The following is a 27505-nucleotide window of genomic DNA, read 5'->3' on the forward strand; positions in this document are numbered from 1 at the left end:
CGGAAATGTGTGCGCCTTTGTGCCTTTGTGCTGGGCCAAGTGTTTGTTTCGTTTTGTTTCGATAACTGGCGGACGGACTCAAGTGGCTTTTGTTGCTTTATTTGTTTTATCGCCAGCGACGCTTTTCCAGCGCTTTTCCTCCCCCCAGTGACGACTTTTTCTGCGGGTATTATTTTGATTTCTTTTACTTTTCTAATTGAAAACTTGTTAAATGCTTTTCATTTGGGGCTTTTTAGTGGCACCCTAAGTTTTTGGCCAACAAAATCCTCATTACGCTCTGGCTTTTCCGTTGTATTTAATCCGCTGAAAAATCCTCCATTCCGACGACGGCTTTCCCCGGCACTTTCTTTATCCACTGCACAAATGTGTTGAGTTCCTTTTTTTCTGTTTTCGGAGGTTGTGGCTTTATAAAAGTTTCCGTTTCCCATTTCTCTTTCCTTGTGGTTTTTGCATTGTGCTGGCACTTTTCACAATTCGTGAACTTTAGTGTTGACCTAGTTTTCCCCTGCCACCCACCCCCCCCCCCCCACCCCTTTATCTTCCTAGCCCCAAAAAATAAATTGTTATTGCACAGAAATCCACTCAGACAACACGGCGTATGCGTAATGTGTGCTCAAAGTTAAAGATTCATTTGTGCAAAACTAACGAACAAATTTGCTTTTAATTTTCCCCAAATCCAAAGCCCCTAATGTCCCCCCCCTCCCCGTCATTTCCATAGAAGAAATTTCAAATTCATGAACACAAATACAGCTACAGAGAGAGAGAGAGAGAGAGGGGGGGTGGGGCAGTGGCAAGAGGCAACACACTTAATGACAAAGTAAGTCAAAATGTAGCGACAACAACATTTGCTCCATACATCATCCATGCTTCATGGGGGGATAAAAAGCATTGGGGGGGGGCTGGGCGGTAAGGGAGGGCGAGGACATTCGCAAGAATAGCAAAATGCGTGCGGTTTAAGGACTTTGCTAACAAATGGCATCATCACTTTCACTTTGTCAGGCACTGCACCACCCACCACCACAGAGACAGATCCCAAGACAGTGCGGTAGAACACTATAAGTCGAAGGAGGAACACAAGATAGAGATGTTTTCTGCTTGAAGCGACGGGGGCACAAGTTTATTTTCACTGAAAATCTATGGCTATAACGAGACTTCTTAGGCAATCACTTATCGAATTAAGTGTATTTTTGGTATATATATAAATTCTGTTATATTAAATTTGTCAGCTAACGTATTCGCTATTGAAAAGTTATCATCTGTGGAATAAATATTGAAAAATGCCCAATTATCGAGTATGGTTTCATGGTGGAGTGTTTCATCGATGTTATTGCATTATTATCGATGAGGCGATAGTCATCTGATTATCTCTTTCCATTCTTATAGTTTCGTCTGGCAGTGTGCACCCACCCACCCACTGCTTGGCTCACTTAGGTTAACCCACATTGACAATGAGGCAAACAGCAGACAGAAGAAGACAGACACACAGATAGAGAGCCAACAAGCAAGGGAGAGCGAGAGAGCGAGAGAGACAGACTTGTTCCCTTTCCGTTTCCCGTCTATCCTTAAAAGTCCACACGGAGAGAACTCTTTCATCCAGCAGCAGCAGCAGCAGCAGAAGAAGAAGCAACAAGAAAGCAGGATAGGAAGAAGACGGAGAAGGAGAAGAACAACGGCATCAGCAACAACGGCAGTTTTCCTGCCTTGCTTCCATTGTGTCAGCAAGCGGGGTCACCATCGCCCAGGGCACAGCGAGGGTAGGCTGGGAGTGCGAGTGGGTGGCATTAACTGCAGCACATTACAGTTATTGTAGGCGTGGGTTTCACAGGCGACTGACTGCCTGTCTGACAACAGCAGCCGCTGCCGCCGCCGCATGAGAATCAAGAAAGGAGCTTTTGTTGTTTGGGCGATTAAAAGTTGCTGTAACTGCTTGTTGTTGTTCTTGGCTTCCTTTCGCTTTTGCCCTCATTCGTCGTGACATCGTCGCGGGCTTCCCTTATTCCGCTTTCACTTTGTTCGCTGCTGGTTCTGCTGCTGCTGCGGCCTGACCCGCTAACCTCAGAACAGAGCAGAACAGAACAGAACAGAGCACATAAACAGATAGACATGCACACGCCACCCACGCAGGGCCACCCACAGTGGCAGTCAGCAATAAATTCAGCCCGCGGTAAAAATCCTCCCACTTGGCACAGTTTCTCCGCACAATTACTGGGCCATCAATTGCTTTAAGCTGTCAATAGTTGTTGGGCAATGGATTTATTGAGACCACTCTAATCGAACTTGGCAAAGCCAACGGGATTAGCAACCAGGAGGGAGACTGCAATAATAGCACAACCAAACTGCAACTGCAGTCACAGCCAAAAAAAAAAAAAAACGGTACTTATTCTTCTCTCTTTGCTTACCCGTTCACTTAGGCAGCAACAGCAGCAGCAGCGACCTCCGACTCCCACTCATACACGAAATCAGCTTCGGGCACCGGTACCCACCACGTGAAAGCCGATGAACTTAATGACATCTTAGGGCGCAGAGCGCAGGAGGAGGAAAGGACGCTGCCGACGGTCCAGGCGCAAAATGGGCGACCTGCAAGCCACCATTGAATTCTCAGTTGAGCTGCACAAGTTCTTCAATGTGGATTTGTTTCAGCGCGGGTAAGTAATCACAAGCGGAGACACACACGCGCACTTTCACACATGTCTATTTAGCAAATTAATTTATTATTTCGCAAACATAAACAAAGCCGGAAAAAACGCGCGTTCTTTACGATATTCACACGCTATCGAAACTTGAACTGATCGATAGCTCGACTTTAAGTATCGTTCCCACGTATCGATGTTCCTAGCTATCGATGGTCCTCATATCTAAAAGTGTAGGCGGCAAATTGTAGCATAAATAAACGAAATTCAGGTCAACAAAGTGGCGCACTCCTTCCAACCTTTTCCAACCAAGCAATCTATTGGTCTTACTATAAAAAAAAAAACACGCAAATAGAGTTGTTAATTTTTCTCCAATTTGTAGAGCACACTGCCACTCAAACGTACACACACGTATACACACGTATACACTTTGAAGTATTTGGTAAACAAAACGGAATGCAATGCAGATAGGCAAATAAAAAATGAACGGTACAACAACAATATGCTGAAGGGAATGTGAAAGAGAGAACATCGAGTAAATTGTCAGCCAAGTGTTTATGGTTTTTCAATTTTACTGCTGCTGTCCTGCTCTTGACGCCGTCGGCCCTTGAAGATGGACAGTGCGTCGAGAGGGGGACAGGAGACCGCTTGCCGGGACAGCAGCTCGTGTGTTAAAAATACATAAAAAAATCCGACGCTCGCATGAAATGTGCGCAAAAATACACACGAGTGAGAGAGTGTGAGTGAGAGACGCCGAGAGTGGCGTGGTGCGGTGCAAATAAAGCAATTGTTTTGGGCAAAATGTTTTTATGTGCTATTCTTTGATTTTGCTTTGTTTTTCTGTTGTCACTGCGAATGACGTTGAGCGGTGGTGTCAGCAGTCGATAAAGAGTTGAGGATTTGTGATCTTTAAATGTTTTTTCCACGGAATATGGCACTGCGAATCCCATATACATACATTGCATTGAAATCCTCGATTAATTACTTTTTTTTTTCTCATATCTCTCTATAGGCTCTATCAAGTGCGCTGTGGCCTACGCGTTTCACCACGCCTCCCTGTTCAGGTGGAGACGAGCATCCCGGAAGCGAGTGGCGCCGGCAAGCAGCAGAACGGTAATTCCACGGACCATGGCAGCAGCGATAGCGAACGCGCGGAGCAGCTGTCGCCAGGGGATGCACCGGGGGCCAGCGTAATCAATGGAAGCGGCGCCTCGCGTATCTTTCAGATACTCTACCGCAACGAGGAGGTGCCCCTGCGCGATGTCATCCACTTTCGCAGCCATTTACTGGGTGAGTGGCCGACCGAGCCGGCACGACTGGGGGGCCAACAAAAGAAATTTGCACTTTGGCGAGTGCCAAGAATTCGCAGTGCTCTGCTCTGCTATCCATTCCACTGCCGCATTGGTGGCCTGTGGGGCCTCTCGGTCCGACGGGTAACCAAACACCAGATCACTCTGTCAGTCAGCGGGTGGGCGGACGGCCAAACTTTTGCAAACCTGAAATGAGTTTATTGTTCAATTGGAAATATAAATCAAATTGTCAGAGTGCGGACCAAGTTTTTCGGTTCGGGGCCGAAACTTTTGAGCCCGGGGAATGGAATGCCATGCCCCAGTGCGGATGGAGTTGATGATGACCACACGCGACAGATGCCGAAGATGCATGGGCTGCAAACTTTGCTTTGAAAATTTCCACGTAATTGCATTTATTGCAATCTGCAACTAAAAGGGATTTTTTAAAGAAATGAAATTACGGCAAAGTTGGCAGCTCCTTTCACGAGTCTCTCTCCCGCCTCCCTTACTCCCTTGCCTTGCTCCCACTCACTCTGGCACTTTTCTGCTAGGAGAAGCAAAGACGCAGCGGCCAACACATTGACCCACTTTCGAAAGAGGCGGGCATTCTTATCATCGTCTATAAGACGGAAACACACAAGAAAAAGGCCAAGCACAAAGTGAAATAAAAAGTAAACAATTCAGCTGACGCTCGTTTGCGGGTGATCGAATATGAGCTGCCCTCTAACTGCTGGAGGAGATCTGCATTCCAGTGGAAAAGTGAAACGGTTCCAGAGCGTTCCTGCATGCTCAAAAACTCTTCATAGCCTAAGATATCACTTTTACAGGGTAGCAGGCCCATAAAACACTATGAAAATCGCATAAAAACTTAACTAGGCATAAAAAGAGGAAAGGAAAAAACACAAATTGAAAGTAAATTTTCCAAGTAACAAGCCCTCTGGCAGAGGGAGAGAGGGGTGATGGCTGTGCGGGCACGCATAAAAATATGTATGTATATATGTACACCCAGTCGCCCACCAGCAACAAATGAAACACGTATAAAAATATATAAAGAGATATGTATTTTTATGCATGTATTTATATGAATTGTGTAATGAAATAAAAACGAAAAACGGTTTTCAAGGTGTTGCCATCACGCTCTCTCTCCCTCTCCTTCTCCTCTTTGTTCCTCGCACGCTTTGAGGTTTGTACGAGTGTTAGAATGATGAGCTCTTGACTGACTGCTATCCCTTCCGCCCTGCGCCCTGCCCTGTCACCGCCAGCAAGATGCTTCCCTATTGTTTCTTCTTTTTCTTTGAGCCTTTTCTTTTATATCCTCTGCGCCGCGCCGCCTGTCAGCAGCAACAATAGACACATCATCCACTTGGCTGCTGAGTAAAGTGATTAATTCATTTGGACAAGTTTCCACTAGAAGGCATGTGAATGTGTGGAAGGAATCTAGAAAAAAGCCGCAGGAGTAAAACAAAAACCAAAGCCAGAAACAACACAAGTAACTTTTCACTGTTTTTGATGTGTTCGTTCCCATGCGGGCGTGTGTGTGTATGTGTGTGTGTGTGGTTTTGCTGCTCTTGTTCGTTCTCCGTGTGCTTCACCGCAAGGTATATTAAATATTAGGGTGTGGCTGCGATGATCATTGGGTAATCTTCCCTCCTGAACCCTCTTTGCGTCACGAGCATCAGCATGAACTTGTAAAATAAGTGTTTTGCGGAATACCTCACTCTCCCATTAATTTACCTTGCCTTGGCACTAACTGTGCAATTTATCTCTCTCGCTCGCTGGCATCCTGCGACGGATGGGGAAATATATAGAGTGGGCCAGAGTGGGACCACCAGAGTGTGTGTTTTGGGTGACGACTGCACCGCAGACAATAAAATAAACTGTGTCGAGAAGAGGAGACTCTTGAAAATCCTCGGCATTTAAATTATTCGAGCCAAAAGCAATTGTCGCCAGGACTCAGGACGATAGCAGACGATGAGGAGCACCGACCGAAGGACCACCACCACCACCACATGGCGGATGAGTGATGCGGGAGACCAAGTAAATCTCAACGGGACAGAGTGAGATAGATGGAGGAGAGCGATGCCTCCCCCTTTTATTGCCTTTTGTGTGCCGTTCCCCATGGATAAATCCTTATTTTATGAAAACAAATGAATTTTATGGCCACACACGCTCGTGCAAGGCACATTGATGGACGAGTAGCAGGCGTAGGGGGATTAAGCAGTCGGTGGCGTGGGAGAGACGATCCCTAAGTAGCGCTGCCCCATAAAGCAGCTTCAGCATCTAAAGCAAATTGAATTTGATTAGCATTTCCCGCCGAGGCAGAGGAATGGTGGATTCGGAAAACTCTTATGGTTATTGTTATTGTTATGAAGTGGCAGGTGGCAGGTGGCATAATCGAAGTTATTGAATAATCCATACACACCAGAAGAAAGAGATTAGATTACACTTCAGCGATGATGGGAAAACTTTTGGGAGCACAAATTAGACGGAGGGGAATCCTATGAAGGTAAAAAGGAAAAGCCTCGCATTCTTCTCACTTTTTGAGACCAAAGAGTAGTAGATCTTTAAATAGTTTCCAACAGAAAAGTTTAGACCGCAAAAATATGAGTTTCAAACTAAAACAAATTGCATTTAAGCCACCCACGTATTTTGATTTGCCTTTGGGGACCTGCAAAACTACAGAGGTATCAAACCATTCCCATTTCCAACTCAATCCCCACATAAGAAAAGAAAAGCCTAAACGAAAATCAATACGAGAACAAATAGAACCGAAGAATGAACTGAAATCGACAGAAGACCGACAGAAGACTCGACGACCGACCGGAGGTGGTACGGAGGGCAGACGTTGTTTGCATGCAGGATTTTCCATCTACCATATTTATCCGCTGGGAATTTACAGTTCACTCAACCTCAAGACATCCAACCTTCTACTTGTTTTTTGTCTCTTTCTCCACATCGCTTTACCTCTTCTTGCCCCTCTTCTTTGCAGTTGACAGTCGTCACCTGAAGGAGTCGATTGAACGGGCCGAGTTCTCGCTGCAGCTGGAGCTCTGGTTTGCGGAACAGAATGGCACCAGCGGCTTCATCAATTCGGGCTCTGGCTCCTGCCTCACTCTGGCCTCCACAAGGACTCTGCAGCTGAACTTTCATCCGGGACGCGGCCTTCATTATCATCTGCCGGTGCTCTTCGACTATTTCCATTTGGCGGCCATCAGTGTGGGCATTCATGCCAGTCTGGTGGCCCTCCATCAGCCCTATATCAAGTGAGTAATGGTGTGGGACGGTTGGAATGGGTTCCGAATGGAATGGATGATGCTGGGGAGCTGGGATGCTGCAGTAGCGCACGAGATGACAACTTGATCTCTAATGTCAACGTGGAATATAGTCATATTTTTCCAGTAAATTGAGCCCCCGACATGCGGGAGAGTGGGTTGTGGCTATCATTGCAGCATCAGCATTGGGAGGTAATGGGAGGGTGTGTGTGGCAGCGGTAACTGGAGGCCAGTTACCCGCACAAATCATTTCCAACTCATTAAAATTGCACACAGGCCGCCCCTACCTCCACACGCCCACTGTCCAGCCTCACTCCCCACCCCACACCCACCCACTGTGCATACAACAAGAGAAGAGAAGCAAAAAACCCGTCGGAATATTTTCCATCGCGGCACAAGGGACTCGACATCAAGATACCCGGTACACAGCTTCCGATGCTGAGCCAGAAAAAATTATAATAATTTCTCTTCTCTTGCCTCTTGCAACAATGTCCCCGAATGGAGTATACCCCTGTGTACCCTTTGAGTGCCGGTTATAAGAACAAAATACGTTGAGGCATACATTTTAATGACTCTCGCACTGCAATTGTCCTTTGTGTGCGGCTGCGGCTGCGACTGCGACTGCAGCTGCAACACGGGGGAAATGCTGCAGCGAAAATATGAAATGAAAGAACCAAAACTTCTCTACGAAGAGGAGCAGACATGGCAGGCGTCGGATCCCGGGGAGAACTTCAGCTTTATCCTTGGACAAAGTCAATTTTTACGCCGTTTGATTCAAGAAAGTTTGAATCCCTGCTCTGCCTTTTCGCTCGGCCAATTTCCTTGACAGAAAGTTTTTCTTTTAGACTTTAATCTGTTTTGTATTGCTATAAAGTTGTCGGCAATTTTCGAGTGCGCATCCACAAATTTCTAGTAGCAATTTGTAGTCCCCGTACAAATGGCGGGGGTCCTGGGCGGGGACTGGCATCGGAATCGAAATATGAAACGGAATTTCAAATCAGGCAGGCAGGATGCCATGTTGCTCCTCTGACTATCTCGTTCGTATGAATAAAATATCATCTCATTGGGTTTAGGAATTCCTTGTTGACCTTGGTATCTGCCTCTGTCTCTGCCTTTGCCTTTGCCTTTGCCTCCCACGATGTGAATGTGGATGTGGATGATTACACCGCCTCCAAATTCCCGCTGCTCCCTGCAGCGATATGCGCGCGATGCTGTAAATTGCCTGATTATCTCCACAGGACAGAAAGGCCCATTCATGCCACGCGTTGAACCTGGAGTCTATACGGGAGTGGCTTAGGCGGGCTTTAAAACGGGAAATAGCTTAAACTGTTGCAAGATTCCTTTTTCAGTTATTTGTTCAGTTCCTAATGAAATTTTCAAGTTTTTGGAATAGTTATTCCCTTAGCTCTGCACTTTGTAGGGTTGGGGATCCTTGACATGCGCCATGTCGCCGATTTCCTTAAGGTTTTCCTTTCTGACTGAGGAATTTAGTTCATAAGTTCTCTTAGACTTGGGTTCTAGATTTTATGGAATTTTTCCAAGTTCCTTAGGTTTCTGTTTTAGAAGAATACATACATATAAAAGAATTCCTTTTTTTCGTTCCATATTGTATTCTTTAGTTATTCCTTAGTTTCAATCATAAAAGATAGTATACTACTGTTTTCGAACAACCGCTCTACAAAGTCGTAGAATTCTCGAGAGCTCTATCAAGGCTAGAGCTTTTCGAAATCTCCTTGAATATTATCAAATAACGCAACGAAGTCAAACGATGATTCCATGTGTTCTATAATCCTTAATCCCTTCTCTCCTTCGATCCTTGCCGACACGCTCCACACTTTACTTTAGTTACTGCCACTTGTCGCCATTCGTAATGCCTTGTTTTTGTTGGGTGTATCCACAGTTTTAATTATTTTCTATAATCTCCAATTAATTTATCTCATTTTTTGCGCTCCAACGATATTGATATTGATATCGATATCGGTATATAATCCCAACACCCACCAATAAATATATATATAATATATCATATAATAAATGGAAAAACCACACACAAAATAACTGCAACAGGAAAAGCATGTTCTCATATATGAAGTTCTGGTAAGAATCGAATCCACATTCCACATTCCGTACGTAATTCATGTATTTTCGGTGCTCCTTCGGTTCCACGTAGTGTTTCGGTGTAGTTCTGTGGCCAGAGCTTGTCTGCGTCGTCTGTCCGTATCCATATCCGTATCCGTATCCGCATTCGTATCTGTGTCTGTATCTCTAACTGTATCTTTCTGTGTGTGCGTAACTCCTGTAGATTATCATTCATCGAGTATACTCTCCACTCTCAAAACCCATCTCGTTTCTCCGTTTTGCAGCGCCCCACGCAGTTCGAAGCCCTGGAGTGCGGGAAAACTCAGTTGCAGGGGCAACACGTCGCCGGGGCCCCTGGAGGCGGTGTTCTTTGGCCCGCAGATCGGAGGCACCACCAAATGCAGTGGCGGTCCCGCCGGTAGGCTCCTCCAGTCACGGGCCATACACAAGGAGATCTGCTGCCTTCTCCTGGGGGCCATTGAGCAGCTGAAGGCGACTCTGAATGAATTCAGCACCGTTCTGCCGCCGAGCATCAACTCGCAGATTGGATCGCCGCCCCTGAGGGAGAACGATACGGGGGAGCGCCTGCAGCTGCTGCTGGATCAGGCCAAGCTGCTGGAGGCGGAGGAGGACTTTGCCATCAGGGCCAATTCGGACATTGCCCAGCTGTGTGCGGAGAGCATCTTCTGGTGGCGTCGCGTGCTGCTGGCCTCGCGCTCCTCCACGGCGGTGCACACGCTGCTGGCGCGCAAGCATCACATCCTGCGGGTGCGTCGCTTCGCCGAGGGCTTCTTTGTGCTGGAGCAGCCGCGTCATGCGGCGGCTGCCGGTTGCCAGGAGCAGGCCAATGGCTCTCCCTCGCCGGGACACTGTCACGGGTACGTGGCTATTGCGGAGCTGGCCCGGAGGAGTCGCTATCTCCAGTCGCTGCCGCCGCTTCCGGTCCACTGTACACCCATCGATGGGGATGCCGCCTCGCTGCCGCTGATCTTCGAGGATCGGTATGTAACGCCAGGGAGCAGCTACTCCCGTCGCCGTTCCGGCAGTGATCCACAGCTGGAGGAGACCTCCATGGGACCACAGAAGAAGAAGGCGGACAAGACGCACTCGAGCAGCAGTCTGAACGGGATCAAGGACTGCCTTGCGTGCCACTTCGACTACGATTATCCGCAGATGAATGGCTCTGGACCCGCGCATCCGCATGCCAAGTGCGTGGTCACCCCACGCTTCGCCCTCGGCGGAGAGGTGCTCCAGGCCAGCCTCACGATTGCGCCCTCGAAGGAGCCTCCACCTGTAGCCGTGGCTGTGGCTGTGGCGGCGCCACCAACCGCCGCTATGCGTCACAATCTGTCCAGGCACTCGGTCACCGGACTGCTGGAGGATCTCGATCTGGATGCCCCTGGTGTGCACCAGGCCAGGCACAGCAAGTCGCTCGATCAATTGGATGGCTGTGAGGCTGCTCCGGCGCCGCCCCTTGCCAGCCACAGCACCCTGCCACGCCTCCAGGCGGACGATCTCATGCGAAACATCTGTGAATTTCGACAGCGCTACGGCAAGATCGACTATCTGCACGAGATAAAGCTGCTGAATCCCCCGAAGCAGCACCAGCAGCAGCAGCAGCAGCCAGGGGCATACAACTCCCTGCCCAAGTCGATGGTGCCGCCGCGGAACTCGTACCCGCCGCCACCGCCCACGCAGCACACAACGATGCCGCGGAGCAGCTCTTCGCAGATTCCCCGGGCCGTGGAGATTGCACGGGTGCGAGTGTCGGACATCAAGGAGATGCTGCGCCAGGGGCAGCTGCGCAAGGAGTCAAGCAGCTCCGAGAGCGACATCATGCAGAAGCTCCAGATGCTCTCCTCCAACAGTGTGCCCTTCCGACTGGATGCCGCCACCACCACGACGATGACGATGACAATGACGACAAATGGGAATGGCAATGGGAATGGCACCAGCAACAACAATACCACCAGCAGCGATCCGAATACGAGCGGATTCAGCGAATCTCTGCCCAATCTGGCGCCTCCGCCAGAGTTCGATTCGGACTCGCAGCCGCGACGGCAGCGAAGCAACTCGACCTCGTCGCTGAGCGAGGAGAGCGGATGGGTGAGCAGCCGGAGGAGCTCGCTGGCGGCCTCCAGTCCCGATACCATCACCAGCACGGGCCTGACAACGCGCCAACGGCACACGCAGCTCAATCTCGGGATGGGCATGGCCATGGAGACGCGTCTGAACGGGGAACAGCTGCGCCTGCGTCTGCAGAAGGTCCTGGAGCAGCAGCAGCAACAGCAGCAGCATCCGCACAAGACACGCAAGAGACAGGCCGTCGGAGGGGCGGGCTCCTGCAGCCAGAGTCGGACGCCTGCCCGCCAGCAGCAGCAACAGCAGCAGCAGCAGGAGATGCACAAGAAGACCTCCTCGGTGACGGTGACCATCAAGAGGGAGCGCTCTCGCTTCCAGTTGGATCGACTGCGTCATCTGCCGAACGGCGAGTCGACGGAGATGGAGGAGATGGAGCCGCCGCCGCGACGCAATCGCCACAGGCATGCGAACAAGTACGAGAAGTCCAAGTCGGACTTCGACATTACCAGCCTGAAGGATATGCAGCCGCTGGATGCCGTGTGCCTGCCGCCGCCGCAGCAGTTCCAGGATCAAGAGCAGGAGGTGATAGCCCTCGCCCTCACACTGGCTCCCCCGCCCCCCGATGAGTTTCGCGATCCGCCGCCAGAGCCAGCGCCGACAGCAGCTCCAGCTCCAGTTCCCGTTCCCATTCCCATTCCGAATCCGACTCTAGCTGCCACGCCCCTTCCAGCGCCCAGAACCAAACTGGTGGCACCGCCAGCAGCGCCGCCGCTGAAGGAACGCCAGCCCGTGGGGGCTATCGATAATCCGGTGTACCACATCTACGAGTCACTGCGTCCCATCTCCACGCCGGCCATCTTCAGCAACAAGCCAGTGCTCAAATCGCACAGCCTGGCCGAGCTGAAGCGTCCGCAGAACCTTCAGAATCCTCCGAATCATCAGTGCAAGACGCATCATGGCCAGGAGAACGGCTTGGATGCCGCCGAACAGGATGAGAACAAGGAGAACACCCACTCCCACTGCCAGTCCCAATCCCACGGACAGGTGCGTGGAAAGACCAACACTGGGGGAACGGGACCGGGAACGGGAACCAATACCAGCTCGAAGCACAAGCGCAAGGGCCAGCAGCCAGCTGCAGTCCAGGAGGCGCCGCCAAGCATCTCTCTGCTGGAGTTTGAGAAGTACCGGGAGGAGTTCCGCAAGCAGATCAAGTACCAGGGCACCATCTACTCGGACTACGTGCAGCTGGCCTCCGAGCTGCCCTACTTCTACATCAGCGACGAGTATCGCGCGTTCTCCCCGAACGGCATGCACTTGGTAATCTGCGTCCATGGATTGGATGGGAATTCCGCTGACCTGAGGCTGGTGCGGACATATCTGGAGCTGGGTCTGCCGGGCGTAAATCTGGAGTTTCTCATGTCCGAACGGAATCAGGGCGATACCTTCTCGGACTTTGACACCATGACTGATCGGTGAGTACGAGGATGGTCTTAGAAAAAAGCGGATGTTATCGTGATTCATCTGATGGTTTCCTTGTCTTTTTGTCAGGCTGGTAACCGAGATACTCTACCATATCGATAGCTGCGCCTTGAACCCCGCACGCATCTCGTTCGTGGCCCACTCTTTGGGTACCATCATTGTGCGGAGTGCTCTGGCCCGTCCACAGATGCGACCCCTGCTGCCGCGCCTGCACACGTTCCTCTCGCTCTCCGGCCCGCATCTGGGGACGCTCTACAACACCAGTGGATTGGTTAATATGGGTGAGTGGTTACACCAGTTCCCGAATTGCATCCCGTTTAATTTTTCCCTTCCCAACAGGCATGTGGTTCATGCAAAAGTGGAAAAAGTCGGGCTCTTTGCTGCAGCTCTGCATGCGCGATACCACGGATATGCGCAACAGCTTCCTCTACCGCCTGAGCCAAAGGAGCACGCTGCATCATTTCAAGAACATCCTGCTGTGCGGTTCCAGTCAGGATCGCTATGTGCCGGCGCACTCGGCACGCCTCGAGCTGTGCAAGGCAGCCATGAGGGACAGCTCCACGCTGGGAACTATCTACAGGTGCGTGTGTCCCAAATCCAAGTATCGAAATTTCACACTCAAACTCATTCTCCGCAGGGAAATGGTGCACAATGTAATTGCTCCGATTCTGGCCAGACCCGAACTGACGCTGGCCCGCTTTGATGTCCACCATGCGCTGCCACACACCGCGAACACGTTGATAGGCAGAGCCGCACACATAGCAGTCCTCGACTCGGAGCTATTCATTGAAAAGTTCATGCTAATTGCGGGCCTCAAGTATTTCAGTTAACCAGTCAATCACATCGACCAGCATCCAGCATACCATGCCCTCCCCAATGGGCGGAACCAAAATCTTGCTGACTTTTTAACGGACATTTCATAGAGTCCTAGCCCCGAGCGTTAGCCTCCACTTACAATACATATGTTGTATATGTATGTAAACCCTAGACAAGTACTCATATTTTAAAGTTATTTAATGTGTAAAATCAAAAGGATCTATATCTATTCAGTTGTATACAGTATACAGTCGATAAGGCGAAGCACTCGATGAACCAGAAGCAGAAACAGCCAAGCCAACTGATTCCAAGGAATTTATTGAAGCAAATCGTTAGACTTGAATTTTTTACCAATGCAAATCTTTTGTAGCGAATTGAGACACGAACGAAGAAGGGAAGAAGAACACGAAGAACGAAATCAAAACAAAAGCAAAACCAAAAACAAAAACCAAAGAATGTTTAATCAAAAAAGCAAAACCAAAAGACCAGCATAACTCTGTTGAAAACGTGTGTGTTATCGGAAAGATACATTTTTTGTAGCTGTAGCGAAACGAAACGAAGCGAAGCCAAAGAGCCACCATCATATAAGTAGTGTTACATTCAAGTTCAAAACTATACACGAGACTTTTTTCAAAACACGCGGTTGAATTGCATAATGAAATTGAATAGAAATGATCATGTTAACGTATACGTAACGTAACTATCGAATGTACTCGTAGTTTGAGCACGGTCGGTCAAAGCAAATTTTGCATTTCGATGACAGTAGCAGAATAATATTAGCAATTTTTAAGACTAATCCCCCAAACACAAAAACAAACGACAACAAAATGGTTTTTTTTCCAAACTTTGTACTGTTGGGAAAGAGAAGAACAAATTTAGAAAAACTAGAGAATAGAAATAGAGGTAGAGGGTAGAGCTAGAGCTAGAGCTAGAGCTAGATGAGTTGGTAAAGTATGACAGCAGTAAAGTAGATCTGAGGGCATTTTATGGAGAGAGAGCGTCAATTAAGCTGGATTTTTTTTTTGTTTGTTTGCCAGCAGATTTGGATTTTTCATTGGGAACAAGAAAGAAGTTTATTGGCGGAGCAGAGCAGAGCAGTTAGGACAACTTTTGCGAATTCGTAGTCTAGTCTTAGGTGTAACTACAATATGATATGTGTGTGTGTGTGTGTGTGTATGTGTGTTTTCAGAGCTTTTTCAAATTGTTGTTGTGAACAAAACAAATGTTTGGCTCTCATTGGGATCTGAGGCCTACTGAGAGCGTACCCTACCAGAACTTGCATTCTTCGTACTATGTGTATAACCGTCCCAAATGTAAAAACTGTATCAACTTGCTAAAAACTACAAAACAAAACAAAGAGAAACTGATTTTAAAAATGTGTTTTTGTGCATCCAACTTTGAATGTGTGTTAAAATGTTTCCTATGGCACTTCGATTTTACTAAATGTATTCCAACAAAATTGTGCAAATTCCCCTAAGTTGCAGTTTTGTTGTACGTTTTTGAATAAAATATGCTAAAATTCAATTTTAGTGGAACATAAGTCAGCATCAGTTCAAATAATTGGGTGGGGCTGCAACCGCGCATTCGGAGGAAGTTGCATCCATAACATCCCAACATCCGAACATCCGCTGGCTATCTTTCTACCAGCAGATTGCTACATCTGTCTCTCCCTTTTTTCACTTCTCACACCACCACCAGCCGTTCCATCTCGCTCCTTTTCGTTAGAGCGCACTCCACGATTATGAGAGAGAGAAAGAATATCAAGAATTCTTAGATGCAACACCTGTGTATTTAACAGATCTGAAGAGCTGTGAGTAATGCATCTTGAAGGCTTAGATCTTCCCACTCTGACGCTGCCGCGGCGAGCCGAAAATGAAACATACGTAGTCATCCCAAATTTGTCATCCTGTCGGAACCACAGCTCGCTGGCGCCCGTCTTGAGCAGCCTCTTCGAGTAAGGCGGCAGCTTGGGCTTCCTGGTGGTGATTATATCTTTGGGGTATAGTATTTGCTTCTAAAGACCAGGTTAGACAGAGGTTAGACCAGGGAGACCGAATTCTGCGGCGAGCAGCACCTTATCGATGTGCTTGAATCCCTCGATGGCGATGACAATTTTCACTTTAAAAAAAGTGGGCATGGAGTGTAAGTGGAAACCGGTGTCGTCTGTTGCAGGCGTATTGGCGACGCTCCAGGTCGCATAGTTATCGCGCCAAGCATCGTGGACTGCTCAGTGCAGGGCATCATTGTCATCGACGTTATCCTTAAGCGATTTCTTGCTACCCCAGTGAAAGGAGCCATGCGGATGGCCTTCGTTGGCCACCTGCTGAAATTCCGAAGCCATGATCTACTGCGACATAAACGGATCGGGATCACCATAACCTGTTCTGCCCTTCTAGTGTGTCGGCTATTCCAATTGGTTTATTCTAATTGCAAAATAAATTCCCAATCGGCTTCGACCAATTGGCTTCGACCAGATGTATTATAAAATTAGCCGACGCCAACTTCACGTCATGCAAAAACCAGAGGTTGCGGCGGTTTCAGTGATGGACATCCGTTCTTGAGAGCGATAAATGTATATTATTTTGGCTTTTTTTAGTTTTATTTACATCTCTAGTTCTGCATGACATCTTGAGGCTGTTTTGCTCGGGTAAATTTCTATTCTTAAATTTGTTCAAAGCTTTATTTAAACTATTTTGTTTTATATTTTGGCTCATGAATTTTTAATGATATGGCAGCAGCCAAGTGAAACAGGAAGGAACGGTTTCTGTAGAAAATCGAAAAGAAAATTCTCTCTCCAGCAGCAGCTGGAGGCAACACCAACAGATTGCTGGGCAACTGAGAGTCCATTATTGATATTAAGGGAATCAAGAGAACGGATTATAAGAAATGACTGCTCAAACGGTTTACAGCAAAGTCGTCGGACTGGCCTTTATTCCCTTCGGCACGGCCACGAATCTACCCCAGCAGTACCTTGATGACCTGAGCTCTGGGATTGGAGAGCTGCGCCAGCTGCTGTCATGTGTGGTGTGCTGCCGACTGCTGGTGGATCCATTTGGGCCGAACGGGAAGGACTGCCAACACTATGTGTGTCGACTGTGCGTAGGAGGAAGCAAGCGGCTGGTGCCGCGGTGCAGCCAGTGCGAGGACTGCTTAGATTTCGAGACATACAAGGAGAATCGTCCCATAGCCACACAGTTGCACTGCTACCAGGCGCTCTGTGTCCATCTGCTGCTGCAGCAGTCTTCAATGCTCAGACAGCTGGCTCGACAGTTTCCGGATTTGAGCCATGTGGCGCAGTGTCCGCGCATCAGGCTGCCGCGCATGACAACAAAGCAGTTCCTCAGGGAAGGGTACGAATATGATCCTATGCCGCCCACCACGGCGGCCGCGCAGACGCCGGCCGTCCAGACGCCTTCCTTTCAGAGCGAAGATTTCTACACGGAGCGCAACTCCCATCTCTCAGAAGCGTTCGAAATTGGTCAAGTGTTTGGAATAGAAGCGGCCCCACAGCCTGCTCCGTTGGCCAAAACAACAGCTGAGGTTGAGGTTCTCCAGGAGAATGTCAGCCAGGAGGAGGCACACTGGGAGAATGTCAGCGATGACGAGGAATACTTCGGGGATGTCAGCCAGGAGGAGGCATTCCTGGAGAATATGAGCGAGGAAACATTTATGGACAGTGTCACTCAGGAAGCATCGCTGGAGATTGTCAGCCAGGATGTATTGCAGGAGAGTGGCAGCCAGGCCACATCTCGAGAGAGTATCGTCGAGGAGTTATACAAAGAGATTACCAGCAAGAAGGCATCGCAGGAGCAGAGTGCCTGGGATGGGATGTATCAAGAGATCCCCAGATCCTCCGCATCGCAAGATATTGACCTCCCGGAGGCATCGCAACAGCTGAATTCCAGCCAGGAGTATACACCTTCCACCAAGTACAGGAAGAAAGACACGGAAATGACTCCTTTTAATTCAAAGCCCATCATCATCTCAAACGTGCAGCTGAAACCTCCAAGACCCGTCCAAGCGATAGCAGCTGAAGCTCCGTCACTCGCTCCGGTTCAAGGTCGGGATCAGGAACCTGTTCCTGTCCCTAAACCTAATCAGGAAGGTGTCTACAAGGAGAATTCGCAAGAGACTGCCAGCCAGGTTGTATTGCAGGAGAGTGGCAGCCAGGCCACATCTCGAGAGAGTATCGTCGAGGAGTTATACAAAGAGATTACCAGCAAGAAGGCATCGCAGGAGAAGAGTGCCTGGAATGGGATGTATCAAGAGATCCCCAGATCCTCCGCATCGCAAGATATTGACCTCCCGGAGGCATCGCAACAGCTGAATTCCAGCCAGGAGTATGCACCTTCCACCACCAAGTACAGGAAGAAAGACACGAAACTGAATCCTTTTAGTCAAGTTCGAGATCAGGAACCTGTTGCTGTCCCTAAACCTACTCTCGCAGCTCCCAAAGCGGATCTCAAATGCTACGCAAGCACAGACACTCCCAGTAATACGACGGGATCGCCTCGTAGGAATGCGGGAAACACAAAGAATGCCGCTGCCATATGCCGCTGCGGAAGCTCTGCAAAGGTTGTTAACCAAAAAACGACCTGTCGCAATAACCGCTGCCGCTGCTACGTTTCTGGCAATTCTTGTACAAATTGTCACTGCTTTGGATGTCATAATCCGCATAAGACGGATTTCCTCGATTCCGATGATGAAGACGAATTGGAAAACGTGCCGCCTCCATCAACCCGCAGTCCCCAGAGCGAGAAGAAGCCAGCGCCAACAGAAGCTGTAGCAACAGAAACAGAAACAAAGCAGACTGCGTTGGGTGGTTCCCAAGGCAATTTAAATTTAGTGCTCGTTAACAATCTGGAACAGTCCCAACATCCTTTGGTGCTCATCGAGAAAGAGCTTGGGGAATATCAAGGTAAGATTATGATCCTTGCAGTTTCGATTCGATCATCTTTTAATCATCGGATTCGTATCTTTCAGGTTACAATTTGTTCCAAGGCAGCGAACCGATTGATCCCGCCACAGTTGGCTTTCTGCGTGTCAAGATGCAGAATGTCAACTCCACCAGACAGATTGCTGAGTATGCGTATGTGATACCACCTCCTCCAGTGGTGCCTTAAGCACCTCCATCCGCCATCAAAAGGAATACAGATCTCCACCGCCTTTAGCAATGCTTCTGCTACCGACCGATTGTCGGCCACAGACTGTTCGAGGAGATCATGTCCAGTTCGCATGAATCTTTTTATTTTATTTTTTTTTTTTTAATTGTTTGCAAGTTCTTGAACGATGGTAAAATCTTGTAATGCGTTGCTCCAAGTGCGTCTAAAAAGCCTAAAAACTAAAACCAAAACAATTTTTTCATAAAATAAATATTAATAACTAACAATGCGTAACATATGTATACCGTTGGGGGTTTTATATATTAATATATTTAAAATGCACCACTATCCATACAGAAAACTGTAGATTGAAGGTATATTTATACACCGTAAATACAATGTATATGTAAGGAAAGGACACTAAAGAAAGAAAGGAAGGAAGGAAATATATAAAGGGAAATAGAAATAAGCAATAGGTTTTGGGGCGGGTATATTTCATCGATAACAGCGCTATCGCTATGCAACGAAAAAATGAGTCGTAATTTTCAATGGGCTGTTAAAGAGGGTATGGACAACAGGAAAAACAGCCGTGCAAAGTTGGAAGGTTCGTACGAGCTCCACCTTGCTTTGGAGGACAACATACCTTGAAGACGAGACCGACAAGGTATATTGGGCAAATGGGGTGGATTCACCTTGCATGAGTTGCATTTTCTGGGCCGTGTTGCCTGTTGTCCATACCCTCTTTTTCCTCCTATTATGTAGCGAATGTGTAGTTGCCATGTAATTTTTCATTCCAAATTAATTGTTGTTCCACGCAAATACGCAAATAAAAGAAGAAAGGGAGAAGGGAGCGAACAAGCGACAAATCAATCAATACCTGATAGGAATTATCAAAGGCTGCGTATACTCCGAAATGGCAACGGCCGCGCGCCCGCCCTCGCTGCGCCTGGGGCAGCAAGATCTGAAATGCAGGCGGGGCTGTGGATACTACGGTACTCCCCAGAACGATGGCCTCTGCTCGAAGTGTTTTCGCGACCGCAACGATAAGCAGCGAAAAATGTGTAAGTCCCGGTTCCAGCCACAGCCCAGCTTAATCTCCAGTCGAGCCTTTAGTCATGAAGTTGCGCTTTGCAGTGAAGGCTGGCGACATGCAGCCCATCATCGGTGGCAGCAGCCACGGCCCTGCGTCCTTTTCCGCAGGCGGAACCCTCGAACGCAGGTCGCCGCAGCATTTTCTGGTGCGGGATACCCCCAAGAAGCAAGTGGACAAGGAGCCAGATACCACCTCGATGCTACAGAAGAAGAAGTTCACGGCCGTTCTGCAGAAGACCCTTCAGGCGGGTGCACAAAAGAGTAGGTGGCAGATCACTTTGATTGATGGCTTTGATTGAACTTGCAAAAGTACTAATGATATGATTACCTGTATATATAGTTGCTCAGCAGCGTGGATATGTCCCTGATCCCACCGAAAGTCAGTTCGTTAAGCAGCTGCAAAAGCTACGCATTCCCGACGATGGCAAGCGCAAGCTAAAGAGCGAAATCCAGCGGCTGGACAATGAAATACGGAAGTACATGAACAGCCACAGCAGCAAGAACATTGACGAGCTCTCGGATACGGTGCAGAATACCTACACAAAGGTGGCGGACATTGTGCACAATGATCCGCGCTTTGAGATCGCCACCAACGAGGATCGCGAGAGTGCCATCGATTTCTTTGAGAAGGTCGTGATGACGCAGAACCACAAGTGAGTCATCATCCTCAGAGAACATCAAAGAATTCATTCGTTCATCCACTTATCAAAACAATGGGGGGAAACTCTTGCAGATTTCTCTTTAGTCCCTACTTTACAACAGACGAGGAAAGCGACATGATGGTTCAGAAGCGCATACGCCAGCTGAGCTGGATAACGTCCAAGCATCTGGACTGCAGCATTGACGAGGTGAATGCCGAGGCCAGGGATCTGGTGTACAATGCCATATCCGAGCTGGTGGGTATCGATTCGTACTACTCGCCGCAGGAGAAGCTCCAGTGCACCGTCCGCTGTTGCCGGCACATCTTCGAGCTGCTCAAGCGTGCCACTGGCGGGCCAGCCAGTGCCGATGACTTCCTGCCCGCCCTGATCTTTGTGGTGCTCAAGGCCAATCCGGTGCGGCTGCACAGCAACATCAACTTTGTGACGCGATTCACCAATGCCTCGCGCGTGATGAGCGGCGAGGGTGGGTACTATTTCACCAATCTCTGCTCAGCCATTGCCTTCATCGAGAATTTGAATGGCGAGAGTCTAGGCATCAGCAAAGAGGAGTTTGATGCATTGATGCAGCCCGATGCAGGCCTGCAGTCCTTCAGCAGCCCCTGGGAGAGTGCTCTGATGGCCTGCGAGAGTCTGCACCTGATTTCGGAGAACATGAAGCAAATGGAAAAGCTGCAGAGGAAGAATGCAGACATTAGCTCGGGAATAGCCTCATTTGAAAAGGAGTTGATTGAGTTCCAGCGAGAAGTCACCGAACGAGTGGACACGGTCATGGCGAAGGCACCGCTGACGCTGTTGCCCATTAAGACGCCCGCCTTCCTCATCGGCCAGGCACGCTCCCAGCTGCTGCAGGAGATGCACGAGGGTGAAGCAGGCCATTATCAAGCGAATGTATTGAGTGGTTCCCAGTCCTTGACAGTTCACAGCGGGATGGTAAAGACCGCTGTGGCAGCGGAAGAGTCAGGCCTGGCCCTGAAGGACACCAGCATCAGCTCCATTGGACGCCTGTCGCCACTTCCGAATCTCCAGCAGCCCGACAACCTCTTTGCCTCTCCCATATTCAATTACGCAGCCTTTGATGCGGTGTCTCTGTTGGAGGAGCCCTCGTCTGGCGGCTGTGCAGATGTCCTGATGCTGGGTGCAGAGCTCCAGGGCGGCCTAACGAACATCAATTATGACTTTGATCTGTCGGACCAAAGCGGCGAGAACAGCACGGCGGAGGAGTCCAAGTTAAATCTTGATGAATTCGATCCCCTGGCGCAGCCGCAGCCGCAGCCGTGCGGTGCGCCAGCAGCAGTGGAACCCGAGACCAGCCTGCTCAACACCACCACGGACAGCCTGATAGACAGCGATGTCCCCGGAACTTGCGTCTCGCTGCCCTCGCCCCTGAAGCCGGAGGTGGCCAACTATCGGGGATTCTCGAATTTCGAAATTCCAAGCATCTCCTGCAACACGGGGGACTTCAGTTCGCTAGGCCACGACGTCGAGACAACTGAGAAACCCAAATAGCTGGAATGGCAGATCGTTCGACTCTTTATCCTACCCTGCACGTACAACAGAGATGTAAATAGATATATGATGTAGTTAGCCCATAGGTCGTTTCAATTCAACAATTTGCACATATTTATTTGTACAATACTTGAATAGCTTAATAGGAAAAAATACAGACGCGAAGCCTAAATAAATTTCAATTGACTAGTACCGATAACTTTTAAATTTACAGCGTGGCGCGCAGTTTTCGATAAGCTTCTACCACTTTGCAGCACAGCCTTCGGCTCGGGTAAGAACATCTTTTACCCGGTTCACAACAATGAGTCCCATTCCCATTGCTGGCCACATTAACTTGTAAACCTTGTTTTTTGTCAATATACAATACATAAAAGTAATTAAAAGTAGTTCATCTTGTGGAAAATGTATTCTATATTTTGGTATAATTCTGAGGGTCGGACGGTATATTTTAACGATAAATCCACGGTCACATTGCCAGCGAAGCCACACACAAACGCGTTTTCCAAAACAAAATTGAAATCAGAGTCAGAATTCCGCTGCCACTTGAATCGAACGCCCGCCTGCCGACTTGGAACCGGAATGTTGAGAACTGTGAACAGAATGCTGTTGCTGCTAGTTGTGGCCATCGCGATAAGCGTTTCGAGTGCATCCAGCATACCGGCCGAAGTGCCCCACAATCCCCTAGAGCACGACTCGCTCCATGCCCCGCACTTTGATGGTGCCGAGCATAATTCGCAGTACGACCACGAAGCATTTTTGGGGCCGGATGAGTCCAAGAAGTTCGACAACCTCTCGCCGGAGGAGAGCAAGCGGCGGCTGGGCGTTATTTTCGATCGCATAGATGAGGACAAGGACGGACTGGTGACGCTGTCGGAGCTGAAGAACTGGATCTCTTTCACGCAGAGACGGTACATCGAGGAAGATACGGGTCGTCTCTGGAGGCAGCACAATCCGGACAACAATGCCACCATCAGCTGGGAGGCGTACCGGGATTCAGTCTATAGTTTCCTGAATGATTTGTCCGCGGAAGAACTGGCCCAAGAGGAGAATGGTGAGTGGAAAAAAGAGAGTGTTGCTTAGTTGAAAATCTTTAATCAATCTTCTCATGCCCCGTCCAGGCATCAGCTACAAGGGATTGCTCAAGCGTGATCGTCGCCGCTGGGCTGTGGCCGATCAGGATCTTGACGATAGCTTGACCCGCGAGGAGTTCACGGCCTTCCTGCATCCCGAGGACCATCCCACCATGCGTGACGTGGTCCTGCAGGAGACAGTGGAAGATCTGGACAAAGACAAGGATGGAAAAATCAATGAGGATGAGTACATCGGCGACATGTACCGCCCATCGGAGGCCAACGAGGAGGAGCCCGAGTGGGTGGCCAGCGAGCGCGAGGCCTTTGCCAAGTACCGCGACACCGACGGCGATGGTTATCTCACTGAGACGGAAGTTCGCCAGTGGATCACGCCGCAAGACTTTGATCATTCCGAAAGCGAGGCCAAGCATCTGATCTTTGAGGCGGATGTGGATCACGACGAGAAGCTAACAAAGGCAGAAGTCCTAGACAAATACGATGCCTTTGTGGGCTCCCAGGCCACCGAATTCGGCGAGGCTTTGGCCAGACACGACGAGTTCTGAGTTCTAGACTAGACGAATCAAAAACACTCCCTGAGATTAAACCACAATATGAACAAACAACTCTTAAGAATCTCCCAACTCGAATGCCAAATAATTTTGTAAAACTCTCTTTAGATCTAAGACAGAAGTGCATTATAAACGGATAAACATAAACACTAATATTTCTACTTAATGTTTAATTGATTTGATTTTTGTTCCTAATTGAAAGGCGTCCACGTCAGCGTTGGGTCCATCATCAAATCTTCTGCTCTTCTCCATGGAATGGACACGTCACTTCTCGCACACGCACATATGGGAACATTTGACCGCCCCATCACTCCGTTCTCCCACACAAACGGAACAGATTCATATACATATATATATATATGTATGTATATATATGTATATGGATATGTGTGTAACATAAACATAAAACGATTTTAGTTGTTTCCAGATTCATTTCCAGCTGCGAGAACATTCCACCACACACACATTGATAGAAATGTTCCCACAGTTAGGCGATTAAGTTTCGGTACACCATGGCTTAATAGATATACATTAAATGTCGTATATTTCCTTCTGTATTGTGTTTGAAAAGGACCAAATCATGAATGGATTATTTGTCCCACTTTAACTCAATCCCAATGGGTGGGTTTAGACATTTTCCATTCACTGTTTTTGTACAATACATCAAGACTGATAGATAGAGTGAGAATGAGAGAGATAGAGCCAGTGGGGGACAGGGACGGGCAAGCACGAATCCGTTGCTTTGCCTCAAGCTGATTTGATTCGGTTTTTTTTTTTTTGGTTTCGACTTTCGCCGAGATAAGCAAATATTTTCATTTTCGGGTTGACAATTCTGTCTCCCTATTAAGACTGTGGAGAGTACAGGGGAGACTGGCTGGAGATAACACAACGGGTAGCGCAGCGGAGAGTTTGTAGGATGAAAGATGTAGGAAATGAAATATTTGTAGATCCCACCTCCACCCCCACCTTTAAGAAGAAATAACTCCACTCCTCTTGTGTTCCTTTGTTGAAAATAATTCTTTAGCTTGAGAGTATTGATAGTTTTTGTTGTATGCTTTATTGATTTCCATTGAAATAGACACATTTATATAATTATCTTGGTTTCGTCAGCTCGTCAGCGTTTTGTTTTGTTTGTTTGATGAATATTTTGTGGTTTTTAAAGTACAAAGTATTCAAAGTTGCTCAGTTTTTTTAGTTTTGATGATTTCAATTTCAGTACATAGTATACGAAGGACTTTCTCATTTTATACATACATGTATATAATATTGTATATATATATATATACCTATGTGTGTGTATGTAGATTGATAGTTCCTGGATCTAGCAAAAGTTTAAAAAGTTGTTACCTGCTGCTCTCCTCCCATTTGCCAATCTTTGTTCTATCCAACAACATCTAAATACAAATATGTATGTAATAATGTATGTATGTAAGTGTAATTGCAATGGAACGTTTACTTTACTGACTCTCTCAAATATCCTACTAGCCTGATCCCCAAGGATATGCCCTCGGGGATGGGACCGACAATCAACAGGCGAACTCTTTATGCTTTATGCTCTCTTTATGCGGTTATTCTCGTCTTCTCGTCCTCCTCTACTTTCGTTCACTATCCTCGCACTTTTTTTGTTTTTTTTTTTTTTTTGGTTTTACCTCAGTTTTACAACATTAATTTTAATTACAAAAGGTTATTAAATAATACAAAATACAGTTACAGATTTTTCCATTGGTTTTTTCTTTCGTTTAGAAATATCTCGCAATCTGGCGATAACTTTTAGTTCGATTTAATGCACATGGAGAAAACTACCAATAGAAACAGGATTATAGATTTGAATTATATTTAGAAAAAAAAAAACACGGAAACGAAATTTAAACGGAAACGAACATGGAAACGGTAACGTAAGCGAAACAGAAGCAAGAAGTTGTGGCTGGGAACGTTTGGGGTTCCCCCGAAATTAGTGGCAAAATTGTAACCAAGAAGGATGGACCACATCCGACGACGGATGGCCAATGCCTCGGTTACATAATTGTTTTATAGTTAATAATATTACGTTTAAAGAGAAGTTCGTGTGTGTGTGTGTGTGTGTGTAATGCTTCGTGGGTGTTTTTGCTTCTTCACTTGCTCTGGGCTCCTCCATCTGTACTGCTCCTGCTCCTGCTGGGATCCTTCTTTTAGAGCAGGGCGCACTTGCGCTTGGACTTGGGCTGCAGCACTGGGCAGAGCACCGATCTGATAGCCTCATCGAACACCGTCTTCAGTCCCTTTTGCGTTAGCGCCGAGCACTCCAGATATTTGACGGCGCCAATCTCCTTAGCCATGGCCAGGCCCTGGGGATAGGTGATGGGTGCCAGCTTCTTGTCGCGCAGCTTCTCGATGGTGTTCTTGTCGTCGCGCAAATCCAGCTTGGTGCCCACCAGAATGATGGGTGTGCTGGGGCAGTGGTGCCGCACCTCCGGATACCACTTTGCGCGCACGTTCTCGAACGAGGCCGGATTCACCAGCGAGAAGCAAATGAGGAAGACATCTGTCTGTGGATAGGACAGCGGACGCAGGCGGTCGTAGTCCTCCTGCCCGGCCGTATCCCACAATCCCAAATTAATGGGCTTGGCATCGACCATCACATTGGCCGAGTAGTTGTCGAACACGGTGGGTATGTACTCGCCGGGAAACGCATTTGTCGTGTAGCTGATCAGCAAGCAGGTCTTACCCACGGCTCCGTCGCCCACAACGACACACTTAATCGCCTGCATATTTGTTGCGTTACTTTACTATTTTCTGTGGCTGCTGCGGCTGGAGTGCTTTGTGTGTGCGGCTGCTGATTGTGCGGCGCAGTGCGGGGGGGGGTGTGGTATGGTGGCTGCTGCTGGTTGGCGTTTTTGGGCGAGGGCTGTTGCTTGCGACAGCCGAAATGCGTATATATCACCACTTGTTTTATGTGCCGTTTGGTCCTCTCGACGCGTGGTAATCGCGCCTTTCGCTGGGATTGCTTTTGTTCACGTTTTGTGCGTTTAATTTCCCAATTTCATCAAAAAAATTAATTTTCTCAAAAAAATTTATTTTCTGTGTACGCGGACTTATCGATAAGATATACGGTCAGTGTAACCGCGGATTTATGGTTAAAATATACCGTCCGACCCTCAGAAATATACCAAAATATACCGTCTCATTTTAAAAATATACCGTAAATATACTGACGAATTCAAATTCTATTTTACATATTCTTCGTTTTTGATATTCCGTCGAATATTACTAGCTATAAAGATCTCACAGCTTTGCCCACATAATTTTATATGATTTACTAATTAATTTTGTTCAAGATAAACTACTTTTAAGCACTCGCATGTTTTTTATTTTGACAAAAACACGGTTTCAACAAAAACTACAGTCGCAGTGTTGTGACGTCAATGTTGCAGACTCATTGCTTGTCAACCAGAGTATGGGCATTTGTATACCCTATTTCGTTAATATTATATAAAGATACTGTCTCAGATTGCATTTTGTTGGCCTATGAATGCATTTGATTAGTTTCTTGTATATAAATCCTGATCCCTGTACCAATTATTGGCCTCTGTAAGACCACTAATTGCAAAATATCGTTGAAATACCTTTAAAACAGAGAATGTCTAGTTTCTGCATTAATTAGAGCAGAGAATGTCAAAAATTTTCTCAACTCTATAACATCCATTCCCCCCAGGGTATGAGTATGCATGGAATTGGCAAAATTTGTATTTGGAATGGGACTCATTTGTTGCGAACCGGTCATTGCCAAATTTATCTTCCGTCGATTGAATGAAGAGTTCTGGCAGTTTTATTATGTATGATTGCTCCCTTTGTCATATCGTTCAATAAAATATAATTAT

General features: G+C 47.8%; 5 protein-coding genes across 7 annotated transcripts; 4 read left to right on the top strand and 1 right to left on the bottom strand.

Annotated features, from left to right (window-relative positions):
* The first annotated feature begins 635 nt into the window (after positions 1–635).
* Positions 636–15137, top strand: LOC6601045 (protein FAM135A). 3 transcript variants are annotated; one of them, XM_026993931.1, is made up of 9 exons: positions 636–817; positions 2412–2645; positions 3643–3920; positions 6909–7182; positions 9259–9288; positions 9555–12824; positions 12901–13112; positions 13171–13411; positions 13469–15137. In XM_026993931.1, the coding sequence occupies exons 2-9, from the start codon at positions 2569–2571 to the stop codon at positions 13659–13661; spliced, it is 4575 nt and encodes a 1524-aa protein (XP_026849732.1). In that variant the 5' UTR covers positions 636–817; positions 2412–2568; the 3' UTR covers positions 13662–15137. The 3 variants fall into 3 exon arrangements, with proteins under 3 accessions (XP_026849732.1, XP_026849733.1, XP_026849734.1); XM_026993932.1 differs by lacking the exon at positions 9259–9288; XM_026993933.1 differs by lacking the exons at positions 9259–9288; positions 9555–12824; positions 12901–13112; positions 13171–13411; positions 13469–15137 and having other exon boundaries at positions 6909–7186.
* A 1396-nt stretch (positions 15138–16533) lies between these two features.
* LOC6601046 (E3 ubiquitin-protein ligase msl-2) lies at positions 16534–18990 on the top strand. Its single transcript, XM_002026098.2, has 2 exons — positions 16534–18565; positions 18631–18990. The coding sequence occupies exons 1-2, from the start codon at positions 16534–16536 to the stop codon at positions 18768–18770; spliced, it is 2172 nt and encodes a 723-aa protein (XP_002026134.1). The 3' UTR covers positions 18771–18990.
* A 569-nt stretch (positions 18991–19559) lies between these two features.
* LOC6601013 (rab5 GDP/GTP exchange factor) lies at positions 19560–22113 on the top strand. The gene is made up of 4 exons (XM_026993891.1): positions 19560–19810; positions 19884–20102; positions 20182–20494; positions 20575–22113. The coding sequence occupies exons 1-4, from the start codon at positions 19663–19665 to the stop codon at positions 22007–22009; spliced, it is 2115 nt and encodes a 704-aa protein (XP_026849692.1). The 5' UTR covers positions 19560–19662; the 3' UTR covers positions 22010–22113.
* Positions 22114–22508: 395 nt separating this feature from the next.
* Positions 22509–23814, top strand: LOC6601014 (calumenin-B). Its single transcript, XM_002026100.2, has 2 exons — positions 22509–23060; positions 23128–23814. Exons 1-2 carry the CDS (start codon positions 22589–22591, stop codon positions 23640–23642), a joined length of 987 nt encoding a protein of 328 aa, XP_002026136.2. The 5' UTR covers positions 22509–22588; the 3' UTR covers positions 23643–23814.
* A 1541-nt stretch (positions 23815–25355) lies between these two features.
* Positions 25356–26685, bottom strand: LOC6601015 (ras-related protein Rac1). The gene has a single exon (XM_026993888.1). The coding sequence runs from the start codon at positions 26393–26395 to the stop codon at positions 25817–25819; it is 579 nt and encodes a 192-aa protein (XP_026849689.1). The 5' UTR covers positions 26396–26685; the 3' UTR covers positions 25356–25816.
* Between the last annotated feature and the right edge of the window lie 820 nt (positions 26686–27505).

Source organism: Drosophila persimilis, unplaced genomic scaffold (assembly GCF_003286085.1).
Source record: "Drosophila persimilis strain 14011-0111.01,24,50 unplaced genomic scaffold, DperRS2 tig00000977-arrow-arrow-pilon, whole genome shotgun sequence".
NCBI classification, from domain to species: Eukaryota; Metazoa; Arthropoda; class Insecta; order Diptera; family Drosophilidae; genus Drosophila; species Drosophila persimilis.

Excerpts from the sequence above, each read along its gene's own strand:
- LOC6601045 (XM_026993931.1), top strand. The coding sequence starts at position 2,569 with ATGGGCGACCTGCAAGCCACCATTGAATTCTCAGTTGAGCTGCACAAG. Across the intron at positions 2,646-3,642 it reads GTGGATTTGTTTCAGCGCGG|GCTCTATCAAGTGCGCTGTG; the intron begins GTAAGTAATCAC and ends ATCTCTCTATAG. Across the intron at positions 7,183-9,258 it reads CTCCATCAGCCCTATATCAA|GAAAAGCATGTTCTCATATA; the intron begins GTGAGTAATGGT and ends TAACTGCAACAG.
- LOC6601046 (XM_002026098.2), top strand. The coding sequence starts at position 16,534 with ATGACTGCTCAAACGGTTTACAGCAAAGTCGTCGGACTGGCCTTTATT. Across the intron at positions 18,566-18,630 it reads AGAGCTTGGGGAATATCAAG|GTTACAATTTGTTCCAAGGC; the intron begins GTAAGATTATGA and ends CGTATCTTTCAG.
- LOC6601013 (XM_026993891.1), top strand. The coding sequence starts at position 19,663 with ATGGCAACGGCCGCGCGCCCGCCCTCGCTGCGCCTGGGGCAGCAAGAT. Across the intron at positions 19,811-19,883 it reads CGATAAGCAGCGAAAAATGT|TGAAGGCTGGCGACATGCAG; the intron begins GTAAGTCCCGGT and ends TGCGCTTTGCAG. Across the intron at positions 20,495-20,574 it reads GTGATGACGCAGAACCACAA|ATTTCTCTTTAGTCCCTACT; the intron begins GTGAGTCATCAT and ends AAACTCTTGCAG.
- LOC6601014 (XM_002026100.2), top strand. The coding sequence starts at position 22,589 with ATGTTGAGAACTGTGAACAGAATGCTGTTGCTGCTAGTTGTGGCCATC. Across the intron at positions 23,061-23,127 it reads ACTGGCCCAAGAGGAGAATG|GCATCAGCTACAAGGGATTG; the intron begins GTGAGTGGAAAA and ends TGCCCCGTCCAG.
- LOC6601015 (XM_026993888.1), bottom strand. The coding sequence starts at position 26,395 with ATGCAGGCGATTAAGTGTGTCGTTGTGGGCGACGGAGCCGTGGGTAAG.